The sequence below is a fragment of the Neolamprologus multifasciatus genome, chromosome 4 (genome assembly GCF_963576455.1).
Source record: "Neolamprologus multifasciatus chromosome 4, fNeoMul1.2, whole genome shotgun sequence".
Classification (NCBI taxonomy): domain Eukaryota; kingdom Metazoa; phylum Chordata; class Actinopteri; order Cichliformes; family Cichlidae; genus Neolamprologus; species Neolamprologus multifasciatus.
In genome coordinates this window covers 30563870-30577302 of record NC_140442.1, presented here as the reverse complement: position 1 = coordinate 30577302, position 13433 = coordinate 30563870, and the positions used below count along the sequence as shown (strand labels likewise).

General features: G+C 43.4%; 1 protein-coding gene across 18 annotated transcripts in view; it reads left to right on the top strand.

The window, feature by feature from the left end:
- nfixb (nuclear factor I/Xb) overlaps window positions 1-11886 on the top strand; it is a 139335-nt gene extending 127449 nt beyond the window's left edge. For 13 of the 18 annotated variants that reach the window (XM_085157058.1, XM_085157057.1, XM_085157060.1 and 10 more), the window contains 4 exons: window positions 3999-4174; window positions 6377-6524; window positions 8810-8901; window positions 11776-11886. In XM_085157058.1, coding sequence (XP_085013184.1) covers window positions 3999-4174; window positions 6377-6524; window positions 8810-8901; window positions 11776-11790 — 431 coding nt within the window. In that variant the 3' untranslated portion in view covers window positions 11791-11886. The remainder of the gene's footprint in view (window positions 1-3998; window positions 4175-6376; window positions 6525-8809; window positions 8902-11775) is intronic. The other 5 variants (XM_085157069.1, XM_085157073.1, XM_085157072.1 and 2 more) reach the window with 1 other exon arrangement.
- The last annotated feature ends 1547 nt before the right edge of the window (window positions 11887-13433 follow it).

The window sequence follows — 13433 nt, the reverse complement described above, 5'->3', positions numbered from 1 at the left end:
TACCCACTTCTCACTTTTTCAGTGCCCCCACCCCCCACCCTACCCCTCTGTGGTTTAGAGCTGGGGGCGTTGTCTTTGGGAGATGAGTGGCTGGGAAGCTGGCAGGTAACTCTATGGGTCCTCTTCTGCCTCCTCCGACCTCGTAGGGCGCAGGTCTTGCCGGTGATGGAGCTTGCAGGGTTTCTGGGTGTGGTGTGTGGCTTCTGTCTGGTGGTGGATGGCTGTCAGTCGTACTTTTCTGTAGATTGCCTCTGGATATGCAACCTGTTCTGTCAGATCAACTTTGTCCTAACAAGTCCACTCCCAGTATTCATTTTAAGACTCCTGGATGGCAAACCAGTCTCAGGACCACAAGTGGAAATGAGTAATGAATAAACAAGCTATTGTTAGGATTTTTGTTTGTTTGTTTGCTTTGTTTTTTTGGGGGTCCAAATTCAGATTTTCTCACGATAAACATGGACAAAATTTCAAATGAATGAGGTAAGTGTACGCACGACTAATCCCTGTGAGCCGAAAGGCTTCAGGCTCTTCTAAATACCACGTAACTCTTGGCTCTGCATGATGTCACAGCTTTGGCTGTGAGCAAAGCAACCTCACCTATTCGTTGTTCAAGCCTCCTGGCAGCCAATCAAGGGGGGAATGAAGGCAGGTCAACTAGGCTACGACCAGGCTCAGCAAAAAAGAAATAAGGAGTATTTAAAACTGTAAAAGATGCAAAGCTGCCCTAGTACAGTCCAAGAGCTGTATTTTTATTTTCTAGCTCTGAAACAAGTTTGACTCGTTGGGCAAAAAGGCCTTGATGACTTCATAACGGGCCGACAGGGTTATCTCATCCTGGCTGAACGCTTTATATTTGTACCAGAAAGTCAGAATTACACTTGAAGAGGGGGGTTCCTGAAGTGGTCGCTGAAAGACGCTGCTGAGTTATGGGGTCTAGAGCTTCCCTCATTAGTACAAACTAAAAGTTACTATCTCAGCTTCTACTTGTTGGTCTTTTATGAGTCCTGTTTACGGTAAAAAAAAAAAAAAAGTTTCCTTTCAATGCTCCAAAATGTCTGACAGTAATGACGCCAACTGCACAACTGCCGTGGTCTCAGACCCCAAACTCACTGTTGGTTTGTAACAATTTGTAACAATATCTAAATCTGCAAGCTGCACGGTCATACTGATACTTAGTGGCAACAGTAGAGAATATGTATCATTCCACACAGGAACTTGAAGGAAATCATTCATTCAAATCATTTTTGCTTCATGACCTTTAATTAGTCAACTAGTCACGTTATGGGTTTTTTTCTTGAGATTCCTATTGATTTGCTTCCCTTTCCAGTTTGGGAAGTCCAGGTTAACACGTAGCACGGCCACAGAGTGATGTTTTGAGTCTTAGCTACTGTGTACCAGATGAATCTTTAAACCCTGCCACTTTATTTACACATGGAGCTAAAAAGCTTCCAAATATAAATACAAAAATCATAATTTTTTACCACTACAGTGCAGATCAAATTAGAGACTTTCTCTTTTTTATGTACTTTTCTAAATTCACAAAGCTCACTGGAGATAATTACCCTTGTGCTTGCGCTACATCAAAGGATCTTTTAGTCACTGAGCAGATGTGAGGTTGACCGCCATGTCATTAAACCCTACTCAGCGCTTGTTGACAGAACCTCTTGAGATGTGACTACAGCAAATCCAGTCTCCACACACACATACATGCACTGTTAGTGTTCACACCATCGTGCACACATGTATACAATATCCCATCCTTGCGGTGGCCAGAGGTTCTAAGTTACACACTTTGGAATTTGTTTTTTTTTATACAAACTGTGGCAGTGTGCACGCTGGGAATGCTGCCATGCTAGTTTGAAAGTGGTTACCACATCATCAGCGTTGTTGTTATTCTACGTAAAAGACAAGATCCAAGAGATTTAAAGGGTTGAAAGTGGGAATAAGGAGCATGCAGGGGCTAGCTGTTCATAGCAGCAATGGTGCTAAAGGGTGGCTTTCATGGAGGCTCTCCCTTCAGACACGTCAGCCGTGGTTCCACTGTTTTTGCAAATTCCCTATTAAAATAAACTGTGTTTGTATTGAAAGACTGTGTGCTAGTTAGCAGATGAACCAAGCAAATTATTATGTATGTAACAGACAGTTTGGATGTACCATTTAAAAAGTATTTGAAACACTTAGAGGAATGTCTAAAAAGCTGGAAGAGCTCAAAATCATTTCTAAATGTTAAAAAATCAAACAAAGCTAAACACACGTTTCTGAAATGACAGATAAATTCTTACACAGCTAGCTGAAAGTAATGAAGCACTGGTGCAGTTGGCTGACGTTGTAAAATAGTTAGCTAAAGTAGTGCAATGAGTGGAATACCTACAAAAATGTAGATCTGTTATCTAAAAGAAACGAATAAATTGTTTCCACCATTAGCTGAAAGTAGTGTAAAGGAAACGTTTTAAAACAGCTGAGGTTAAGTGATAAATATTAGCCTTCAAGTAGCGACCATTTGGTTTAAATGTCCAGCTTCTCCCTGGATATTAGCATAGCACCGTTAGAAACTAAGCAAACGCTGATAGTTCAACTGTATAAGAAGGATTATAATGAATTTATTTATCAATATTTTAATATCTTAATATTCTTAATGCCTCTGTGACGTCGTGGCATCAGTGAAGTTGGGCTTTGGCAGTTCAAAGGCAAATATGATGGGAATCAAAAGAAGGTGAAAGTATGAAGGGGCCACCACCACCACCCCATCCATACTCCCATACCCCCAGCATTTGGCCTTCACCCAGGGTCTAATGGGATTAGTATGCGACTATAGGAGCAGGGAGGCTGCTTCACTTGGGAGCAGGCAGCCTGGCATGGAAGCAAGGTGCTGCTGGGCCCTGAAGCATAGGCCCTTGTCTGGGGGGTAATGCAGCAGGGTTGGCACCCTTATGAAGTGCACTCACACACAATGTATAAGATGCAAGCACTAAAGAGCATTGGCAGCCCAATGTGGGCAGCTGGGGGGCCTGTATGGGATGGGTGGGTGTTAAACTGGCACAGCTAAGAGAACAGGCCACTAATACAAAACAAGGAGATTTAGTAATGGATATAAGTCTGACAGAGAGGGCTTTGTGCTCGGTGTGGTCGGGCTCAACCAACTGCTCCCCTTTCGCACCTCAGACATATATTCATCTGTTTGGTGTGAGTTTCACTATTTTCTTTGGTGAAAAACAGAATGTTTTTTTGTTTTTGTAAGCTTATTAGCCACAGAATGCAGTTATATTTTGCATCTCCGCACCTGTCGTGCACACACACAGATATAAAGCTCACAAGCAGAAAAATATTAACTCAGATTTAGAGAGTATTTACAGATTAATTCTGTCTTAGAAACAAAATGTGTCAGATAAAAAAAGGCTTTAGTATGTAAATGCCAAAATGCATCAACGCCAGTGAATCACACCCTGAAAAACAGCACACAGGAGCGCAGGCATTAAGACAGGCTAATATAAGACACTACTCAATGATCTCTTTGTGTTTTTTAACAGGCTTTTTGGATCTGATTTCAAAATGCAGCGCTTTTATCTGCTGAATTTGTGCCCATTTAGAAGTGTGTGCAGGCTGAACGCCGTTGCCCTAAATTGTTACATTGTCTCAGTGAGTGTTCAGATGTGAATGTATGTGTGTATAAATCCGAAAAGTTCATTGTGTTCATCTGGATGCAGCGTTTCATATAAATTTCTTCAATAAAGCTGTAAGGGTTTACTGGAGGAGTCATAAAAAATAAGCAATGCATACAATACCTATTAATTAGCTTCTCCTAGAAAAACCGAGTTCCTTTCATCTTAAAACCAGATTTAAGTTTTATTGTTTCCAGTTGCAATGTGATATTCTTGCTATCACTTGGTGGTTGCTCAGTTCGTCTCTCCCATCTGTAAGAATGTTTAGAAACTCAGCGGTTCGTGTCCCGCTCTTCCTCTGCTCGTGTTTCCTCTAATACCAAACGTCTGTGTTTACAGGGAGCCCCCGTGCTTCAGCCTCGGCCCTGCACTTCCCGTCTCCCTCCATCATCCAGCAGTCTAGCCCCTACTTCACCCACCCAACCATCCGCTATCACCACCACCCTGGACAGGATCCCCTGAAGGAATTTGTGCAGTTTGTCTGTGCCGATGGCTCAGGGCAGGCCGCTGGGCAGGTAAGAGCCGCCACCAATGAAAGTAAACATGACTATCAAACTCTTATCTTGCACCTTTATTACAGCAGTATGACAGAATACTGTGTGACGCCCAATACAAGGAGACATAAAATTTAAATACAGTGGTCCCTCGTTTATCACAAACCCCTCACTACACACTTTATACTCTTTTCTCAGACAGGCACGAACATTTTCACACTTTTCTCTCTTATTTAAACTGTCAAAGTTCAAACCGTCATAGAAAAAGAATGAAACCAAAGACACCCACTGTTGCCTTTGATGGTGCAAAATGGTAAATGGCCTGTATTTATATAGCGCTTTACTAGTCCCTAAGGACCCCAAAGCACTTTACACATCCAGTCATCCTTTACACACACTGGTGATGGCAGCTACATTGTAGCCACAGCCACCCTGGGGCGCACTGACAGAGGCGAGGCTGCCGGACACTGGCGCCACCAGGCCCCCAGAAAGCGCTTTGGAGTCCTTAGGGACTGAGTAAAGCACTATATATATATATACATATATATATATATACACACAAATGCAGGCCATTTACCAGCAGGCAACGGGTGAAGTGTCTCGCCCAAGGACACAACGACCGAGACTGTCCAAGCCGGGGCTCAAACCGGCAACCTTCCGATTACAAGGCAAATTAGGCGATTAAAACGCTTATTTGACATTGTTGTGTTTGTTGGGGAGAAAACTTACAAACATGCAGCACTTCAGTCACACTGCTAGCGATCGAAGATTTATGTAAATTTGACAAGCTGAACGCATTCTGTACTGTGCAGGAGACACGGCACGAGATTGATTGACAATGGTCTGCAGCCAATCAGGATGCAGGACACAATGCGCTGTTAAAAAAAAAAAAAGCATGCAAAATTGCACACAAAAAAATCTGTGAAACAGCGAGACCGCGAAAGCTGAACCACGTTGTAGCGAGGGACCACCGTATGTTAGTGAAACAGTGCAGCACACGGAAGCAGTGTGCATAATGAAATGTGTGTTTGTGGCTCGTCTTTCTCAGTTAATTATAACTTAACATGATGTCAGGTCCACCAGGTGAGAGGTATGCACATTATCCCTGAGGTTTTGTTGTTTTTTGTTTGTTTTTCTCGGATCATGTGACTGACAGATGTGATACATATTCAAGAATAGTGTTTGTTTTAATCATTCAGCTGTCATTTTGGTGCTTGGAGTTAACTAGTTTAATAGATTTATAGGTGAGAATTTCAGCAGCTTGAATAGACGTATACAAATCTCTTTCTTTTTGTCTTAATTTGGAAATTTTGTTGTAATTGCACATCTTGATGATACCTCATTGGAATCTAATGACATATTTAAAAGTCTAAAAGCTAGTTCAACTGTAACTATGGTCCTAAATTTGAAATCATGAATGAACCATTATACTATTACTTTGAATAAACAAGGAGCTTCTTTGACGCTGTGTCCACCTACATTACAGGGAAATAGACCCACGGCGACACAAATACAGCACACGTCACATCCGTTTACTCAGCTGGTCTACAAATCTTTGTACTGTCTTGTCGATGTCATTTTGCCGTTTCCTCTTTCAGACCCTGACGTTCCCCCTCCTCCTCTTTTTATTTCTTTCTTCTGCTCCACCCAACCCCTCAGAGATTATAACCATCAGCACGAGAATGACTCAGTCACGGCACACTTCAAGTCAAGCATACCCGCCCTGTGTTGTGTCATCGTGTTTCTGTTTTCATTCTTAGCCGTTCTGATTTTAGTTGAAGTTTTGGTTGTTTGGTGCTGCTGTTGTTGGTGGTGTTGTGCTTGTGTAGAAGAGTATCCTTCCATGGTTTTGATTTCTTGCCATCTTCTGGACGAACCCAGTCAAACAGTTCGCTCACTTCCCTCCTCCACTCCTCCTCCACCCGACACGGACCACCCCTGTGGAACCTCTCACCTTTAGCTCCAACTCCTACTCCTTTCAAACCCTGTGGTGATTATTATTTTTCACACCTTCATGAAAGATGCCGTCCACATACATCATTTGGTTGTTGTTTCCCACCCTCCTCCTCTTCCTCCTTCCACCATCGCTCCCCCCCTCCCACTCCTCCTCCCGCCGTCATGGATATTTTTTTGGACCTGGCCTCCCAAGCTGCGTCCTGTTTTCATTCCGTGTCTGCGGATTGTCGCATGTCGCCCTCCTGACCCTATTTGTGTTGTCTGCAGCCAAACGGGAGCGGCCAGAGCAAAATGCCAGGCTCCTTCTTGCTGCCTCCACCTCCCCCAGTGGCCCGCCCAGTGCCCCTTCCCATGCCCGACTCTAAACCCAACAGCACGCCCCCTGACGGCGGACTCTCCTCGCCCGCATCTCCGTGTAAGTGACCCCGCAGAGACCGTTCTCAAAACCAAACCAACACCAAAAAAAAGAAATATAAAAAAACAAATCAGAAAATCCCAACCCTCTCCAGGCAAAGGACCTTTGTCAGTGTTCTTCCTCCAACTTCGCCCCATCATTGTGTATCCAGCATCGCATCTCCCTAGCCCCGTGGAAGGCAATAGCAGCAAGCACAGAATATACTGTGGAGCATAGAGTAGATCAAGGCCATCAAAGGTTTGGCTCAAAGTAGTCTTCATTATGGACTTGGGTGGCATTCATCAGGGTTCTGTATTAGGTCCCATGAGTTTCAGGGGCTCTCCATGTTGAACCCATTTTGCGTGGCCTGGTGTGAGAAAGCTACATCACCGCTCCACTTCTTCTACTTCTAAATCCTCTTTTCTTCCTTCTCTGGGCACATCGCTAAACCTCGTAAGAAGATTTTTATTTTTAACTTATTGTTGCTTATGAAAGGGCACAAATTTAGGGCAGTTAATTTATATGGACTCCAAAAACATTCCAGTAGAGATTGGGACACCTTATGGAATAACTTACCGGTACCTCTTTCGCTTTAGCTTCTTTTGTTGCATGGTAGTTGTTAGAGAGCAAGAACAGGGTGTGCATTTAAATTGTTGTCAGTCATACAGTACATTCTCTCACCTGTGGTAGGAGGGGCACTGGATGGAGCACTTTTTTTGTTTGTTTTTAGCTCTCCTTCAAATATAGTGTTTTTGTTTTACCCCCAGTCAGCGTCTCAAAGTCTTCTATGTCTTATCTATGTTATTCCAATTCTTAGAAACACATGGATGTATATCTATCTTCCTTCCTGTCTCTCATTCTTGTCCTCCCTTTCCTCCACTCAAACAGACACACATATGCACAAGTCTACACACTACATCTCTGAATGCCTCAGTGAGATTCAGATTCTGGAGTCCGTAGGGTACCTCAAACTGCCCTAAATTTGTCAGAGACTTTGATGCCACTGGGTTTTAAATGTCCCTGACTCCTCAGTGTCAGAATTTCAGTGTGCATAATCGCTTCCAACGAAGTTTATCAAGTAGCCTTAATCACCCGGGGAGATCTGAGTTTGCATGCCAGATTTCCATGGGGTCTTAATGACCTCAATGATGTATAGCTGTACTTTCGGTAGAAGCAAGCGCCTGTTTCCCAAAATCTATTAGGTTTAATATATGCCATTTCATGTTGAAGCAATGACCATTTACAATGATTTGCTTTTTTGCCAAAGTTAGAAGAGAAAAAGTTTAAAAGATTTAAATCGCTCAATCACATGAAGGTAACGTCAGTTTGCTTAATTTCGAATCTCGGTTTTAAACAGGTGTGGCTATGTTTTGTGGTTTTGCTAACTTTGGATTGTGATAGCTATTTAGTCAAGTATCAACCTGCAGAGATAAAACAAACAAACAAACAAAAACGCATAATAAAGTCAACACTAAAGTGCCAGAAAACGACTGCCTCCAAAAACAAGCTAAACCCATAGACGTCCATGTTCCTTAGTCTTGAAAAAAATGGGTCCTGTCTTTATTTTATAATTATTAAATGAAGAGTGAATTGTACTCTTTTTAAAAGTCATTAAGAATTAAACAGATAGTGTGGCCCTCCGATTGTCAGATGAATGTCGAGAGAGTGGGCTGTGGCTGTATTTCTGGCTACTTTCTATAATTCTGGTAGAGGAATCTCTCACACGGTGTTTGAGGTGTTGTTGCCTTTTGGAGAATTTTAGCGGATCAATCAAACAAATATTTTGGCCTGCTGTCTGTATAATCAATTCTGCTAAGAGAATTTGTAATATTAATGGGTGCCGCTTGCTAGCCAAGGCGTTCTTGCTAGCCAAGGCGTTCTTGCTAGCCAAGGCGTTCTTGCTAGCGTTAGCTGATAAGCTAGCACTCTATGCTCAGCCGTGTGTGGTCACTTGTTTCTAAAAAAACAACAACAACATGGGAGCAGACAAAAAGATATTGTTGGAGCTTTAAAAGAGTGCTTTACAACCCAATAAGTAAGTGGTGTCACCGTGGCTACATTCATCGCATTTTATCCAGCCTATGGTCAGTTTTAATGCTATGCTAAGCTAAACCAGCAGGTAGCTACATTCGGTTTAGCTTACAGTCATGAAAGTAAACACCTTTCTTCACTGTACTTTCATAAAATGAGTGTACACATTTACTTCCCAGAATTTGCACCTTTCCAGTTAAGGCTCCATGAGAGGTTGCAGTGCTAGCTGTTTAGTTGGCACTGATGATTTTTTTGTCCTCCTTCTGTTTCCGTAGCATACTCCACGCCAGGCGCCACAGCTCCCAACAGGTTTGTCGGCATCGGATCACGGGACAACAACTTTCTGAACATCCCGCAGCAGACACAGGTAGGAGTTGGGTGATATACTGGCAGTTTTTCTCACTTTGAAGGAGAGTGAGGAGGAAACTCAGCTGTTTTCGCTGCAATTACTGGTCAAACTCTGGAAACTTATTAACTGCGTGGATGTACGCCAAAATATTTCTTATTCCCTCACTGCCTGAAACCTGCTGCACGGTTTCCTCCACCTCTTCTCTCGCACCATCCCACAGCTCGCCATCAATGTGTGCATTTGTACATCTGTATTTTACAGTACGTGTGTGGTTTACCATATGTGCTCAACTGTTTATTTGGCACATATGGAGCCTACCCTTCAGGCTCCTTTACTCACAGCTTTTTTTTTTCTCTACTTGCTTCCTTTCCTTTCCCTCCTCTTGCCCCCCCCCCCCCCCCCCCTTTTTTCCTACTTCACTTTCTCCGTCCTTTTAGCTTTACCACACTTTGCTCACTCTCTGCCTTTTACTTTCTCCTTCTCTCACCTTCTTTCTTCCTCCCCTTCACCACCCTGCACCTCATTCATGTGCCTCCTCCATTACCACCAGTACTTTTCTCATTAATGTCCAACCACACCCGCCTGGAGCCAGCTCAGCTCCACTCGTCGACACATGGAAACCATCTGAAACTGCTTTGCTGATCTCCTCCCTTGTTTCTCTGCCCTCTGTTCTCTCTCTTTCCTCCCTTTCCATTTCTGCCCCTCCGCTCATTATACTCTGCTCTTTACCCTTCATTGCTTCACTGTTCATCTCTTTTTGTTCCATCACTTCATAAACGTTTTCTTTGCTGATGAAATGTTTATGTTGCTTAACTCTAAGTTGTTTGTATTTTCTTGGAAGTGGAACTTTGCACACACCATGTGGCCAAACTGTGTGGACACCGAACATCACATACAAACTGTATTTAATTGTTAAACATCAGGTTCAAGATCCGTGGGTATTAATCTGCTCCTCTAACTGCCTCCGCTCTTATTGTGAGTTAAAGCATTGAATTTAGGCAATAAAGACTTGCAGTCAGAGTTAACGCCAAGTGAAGTTAATTCACATTAAAACTATTTCTTCATGGATCTGGCTCTGTGTGTAGCAAAATATCGGATTCCCCAAACTGTTGCCAACACATTGTTGTCAAAAATATTACTTACCGCTATGTCTTTGGTTTCATTAGGCCTAAACCATAAAAACATTTTTAAAAAATAGCACCAAGAACACTGATGTATTTGGACAGAGGTAACCAAAAACCTCTGGCTATGTGTCTCATAGAAAAGTTGAGATGTTCTGCACCGACTAGGACAAATTGTCTGAAATATGGTTTTACTTTCCAATGCGTAGCTAAAACACACACTGTTTACACGTGTCTCTGCAGTGACATGAAAAGATTAATGGTCCACTTTAAAACTAAAAGATCAATCACAAAACAAAGATCCTCTCAAAAACGAGCCTGTGGCGGCTCAGGACCAGCGGTGGGCTTTGTCCTCCCTCTAGTGGCAAACGTTGGGTGCTGCATCCAGGCGAGACGAGAAACTAGATACCGGCAGGGCAAGGCGAGAGGGGAAATGGAGGGAACAGAGCAACAGAGAGTTTCGGCCCCTATAGAAGTCACGTCCTGGCCGTCTCGTTACCCCCGGCAACCAGACATGATGTCATAGCCAGTTGATCTTGAATTTGAGAAGGGGTTGCTCGAGAGGGGGGCAGGAAAGAAAAGAGGGTGGTCACTGTCTGCTGCCAAGGATTTAGTGGGAGTGTTCACGGGAGATAGATGGATTGTGTGTGTCTGTGAGCACATACACAGAGGGACGGAGTAACTAAGAAGGGAGAAGTTACAATGCCCAAGGCCTGCTGGGACCGTGCCCAAGGGGAGTAGGGTAGCTGAGAAGGGCAGGAGGCAGGAGGGAGGCAGGGGGGTATTCATGCGACCTGTTAGAGTCAAACAAAACAAAAGGCTGCTTCCCTGGAGGCGCAGAGTAGTTTCCAAGGCTTGACTTCTAGAATGTTGGTGCACCAGCCCACAGTGCCAGATCCTGGAGGCCAAGCAGGGCAGCCAACAACAGTGGCGGTGACCCATTTCTGCTCCTTGCTCATGCTGTGGAGAAGAAAACTCAACGTGAAGAAGGCGCAAGTGACACAGAGCGCCAGACTGCTATCTCCCTGCTGCTGCTTGGCTATTAGGAGCTATTAACTACTCAGCCAAATTCAAGACATACTGTACTTCTCTGCAGAAATGAACAGACTCGATGGTAATAAGCTGGGCTAGAGGCCCAGATGACAGTTCTGTCATTCACTGTATTTAAAAACTAGAGGAACCCCCTGAAGCCAAAAGCCAACACGGTGTGCAGACATTTTCAGAAACCATTTGTGGTGCAGTTGCTCTGTGGATGGGCGTTCGTTATACAGCTACAGGCATGTTTCAGGTTGATCCTCCATGCTCAGAGGTGAAGGTCACAGCAACCTCGTGTGAGGAAACACCTTTAATTTGGCGGGAATGTTCACTTAGACTAAAGGATGAACTGATTTGGATTTGGTGCAAATTCTTGTGTATTTACTCAAATTATGACAAACCTTCACACCAGTGTGTTGGAATAAAAGATGACAGCATTTCATAACAAACAGGTTAAAGGATATCATCACATTATTGTTGATGCCATAACGTAGAAACAGAGAGAAGATTGTGGTGATGTTTAACATTTGGTAGGAGGCTGAGAGGACTGCACTAACCTGGCCAGCAGTACAGAGTCAGACACGCAGGTAAACTGCAGCTGCAAAGTGCTAATCCCAGTTTATTTTGAACAAACACAGCGGGTCACATTTTGTGCACATAAAGTTTATTTAAGCTGCTTAATATTTTTGCCACTAACATGATCTCATCCCGTCTTTCCCTCTCTTCTCTTTTTCAGTCTTGGTTCCTCTGACAAGATCTGTGTGCAAACCAGCAACTAGAATTCTTTCTTTGCAATCAGAAATAGAAAAACAACAACAAAAAACACAAAAAGAACCAGAGAAACAACCCGCAGGATAATAATTGTCCTCCAACCAACCCACCGACTGGCCCTGACAGTATGTCTCACCTGATACAAAATGTAACCAGGCAACGCAGGAAATTACAGCAGCATGACGCTTTTAGTGGAACTCTGGACTTATTTACACACAGTCAGAGGCAGGACCCGTTTCAAGCAAAGACGGATACGTTGAAAGACGAATAGATGGACAAGAGGATGCCGGGATGACAGGGAGAAGGGGGGGTGAGGGGACAGCAGCAGCAAGGAGGCATCTCTCCTCAAACCACCGAACCAGCACAGCAGCGCAGGAGGAACCTGAGGACGGAAAGCCGTCGGCTTCTCCTACTTTATAAAGACGCATTGTGTAACAAATGGCTTAGAAAAATCAGTTGTCAAATACAAATTCAAGTCACAGTCTAATCAAAGCAATTCGGTTCCCAGGGAAAGCTGCAGTCCACGCTCCTGTGATGTCTGTCATCACTCAAAACAAAATCCAAATGACCAATGTTTCTATCCTTCTGAATGACCTAAAATAGCCCCTTTCACCCTACTACTAACTAGTGACCATGCCAAAACTTGATTAAGGGTTGCACTACAAGCTGAATCAATTAACACTAATCTTAAAGATGTGCACTATTTACCTACAAGGCATGGGAGGTAAACCAGACTTGCCTATTTTAAACGTTTTAAAGAGGAAACAAACCTGAGGTACAGAAGCCTTCACAATCCTCGACCCCATCTTTCAGTTCGACAGATCATCGGCCTCCACTCACTCACGTCTCCCCACATTCAGAACAATCACTCAGTCTGTGCCATGACCACAGCATGTATGAACACACACACACACACACACGTGCCCAGTCTCACATTTAGGTTGTAGTATTTATAGGTGGTGGTGTTGTGTTATTTCACTCTTATTTTTTAAGCCCAGTGAAGTCTTTCTACCTTAATTAGATATCCAAACATTGTGCACACACACACACACACACACACACACACTGAAAATCGCAGTGTGGCTATATAATTACTGACAGCTTCACAGCTACAGGCAGCAGCTATTGGTTCCCAATTTGCCCTTATGTAATGTAGATGAATGATTTTATTATCTCTCGTGTGTTCTCTTATTTGAATTTATTCCTCTTTTGGATTTGTACTATTTTATAATTGTTTTGTATTTGAATGACAGCACCTTAAAGAGAAACACAGTCAGAAGCGGTATGTTGAAGCAGTGGAGACAGGGTGGTTAGCTAACCCAGATCAAGTAGTGCTTGCAAAAACATTTGGGAAATATGCTTTTTTTTCCAGGGAGTTGAGATGAGGGGATTGATGCCACTACATCACACAGCTGGTTGGCTTAGCTGAGGTTAGCTGGCTTGGTTCTGTCCAAAGTTAATAAAACCACCAAACCTGCACCCCCAGTGACCGTTTTGATTATATGATGATTTTATATCGACGTATCCATGCAGAATATGAGCAGTTTTAAGAGGGTTTACTCAACTGTGCGACAGTTTAGACGGCAGCTCAGGTGTTTGGTAGCAGTGTCGTGTGAAAACACC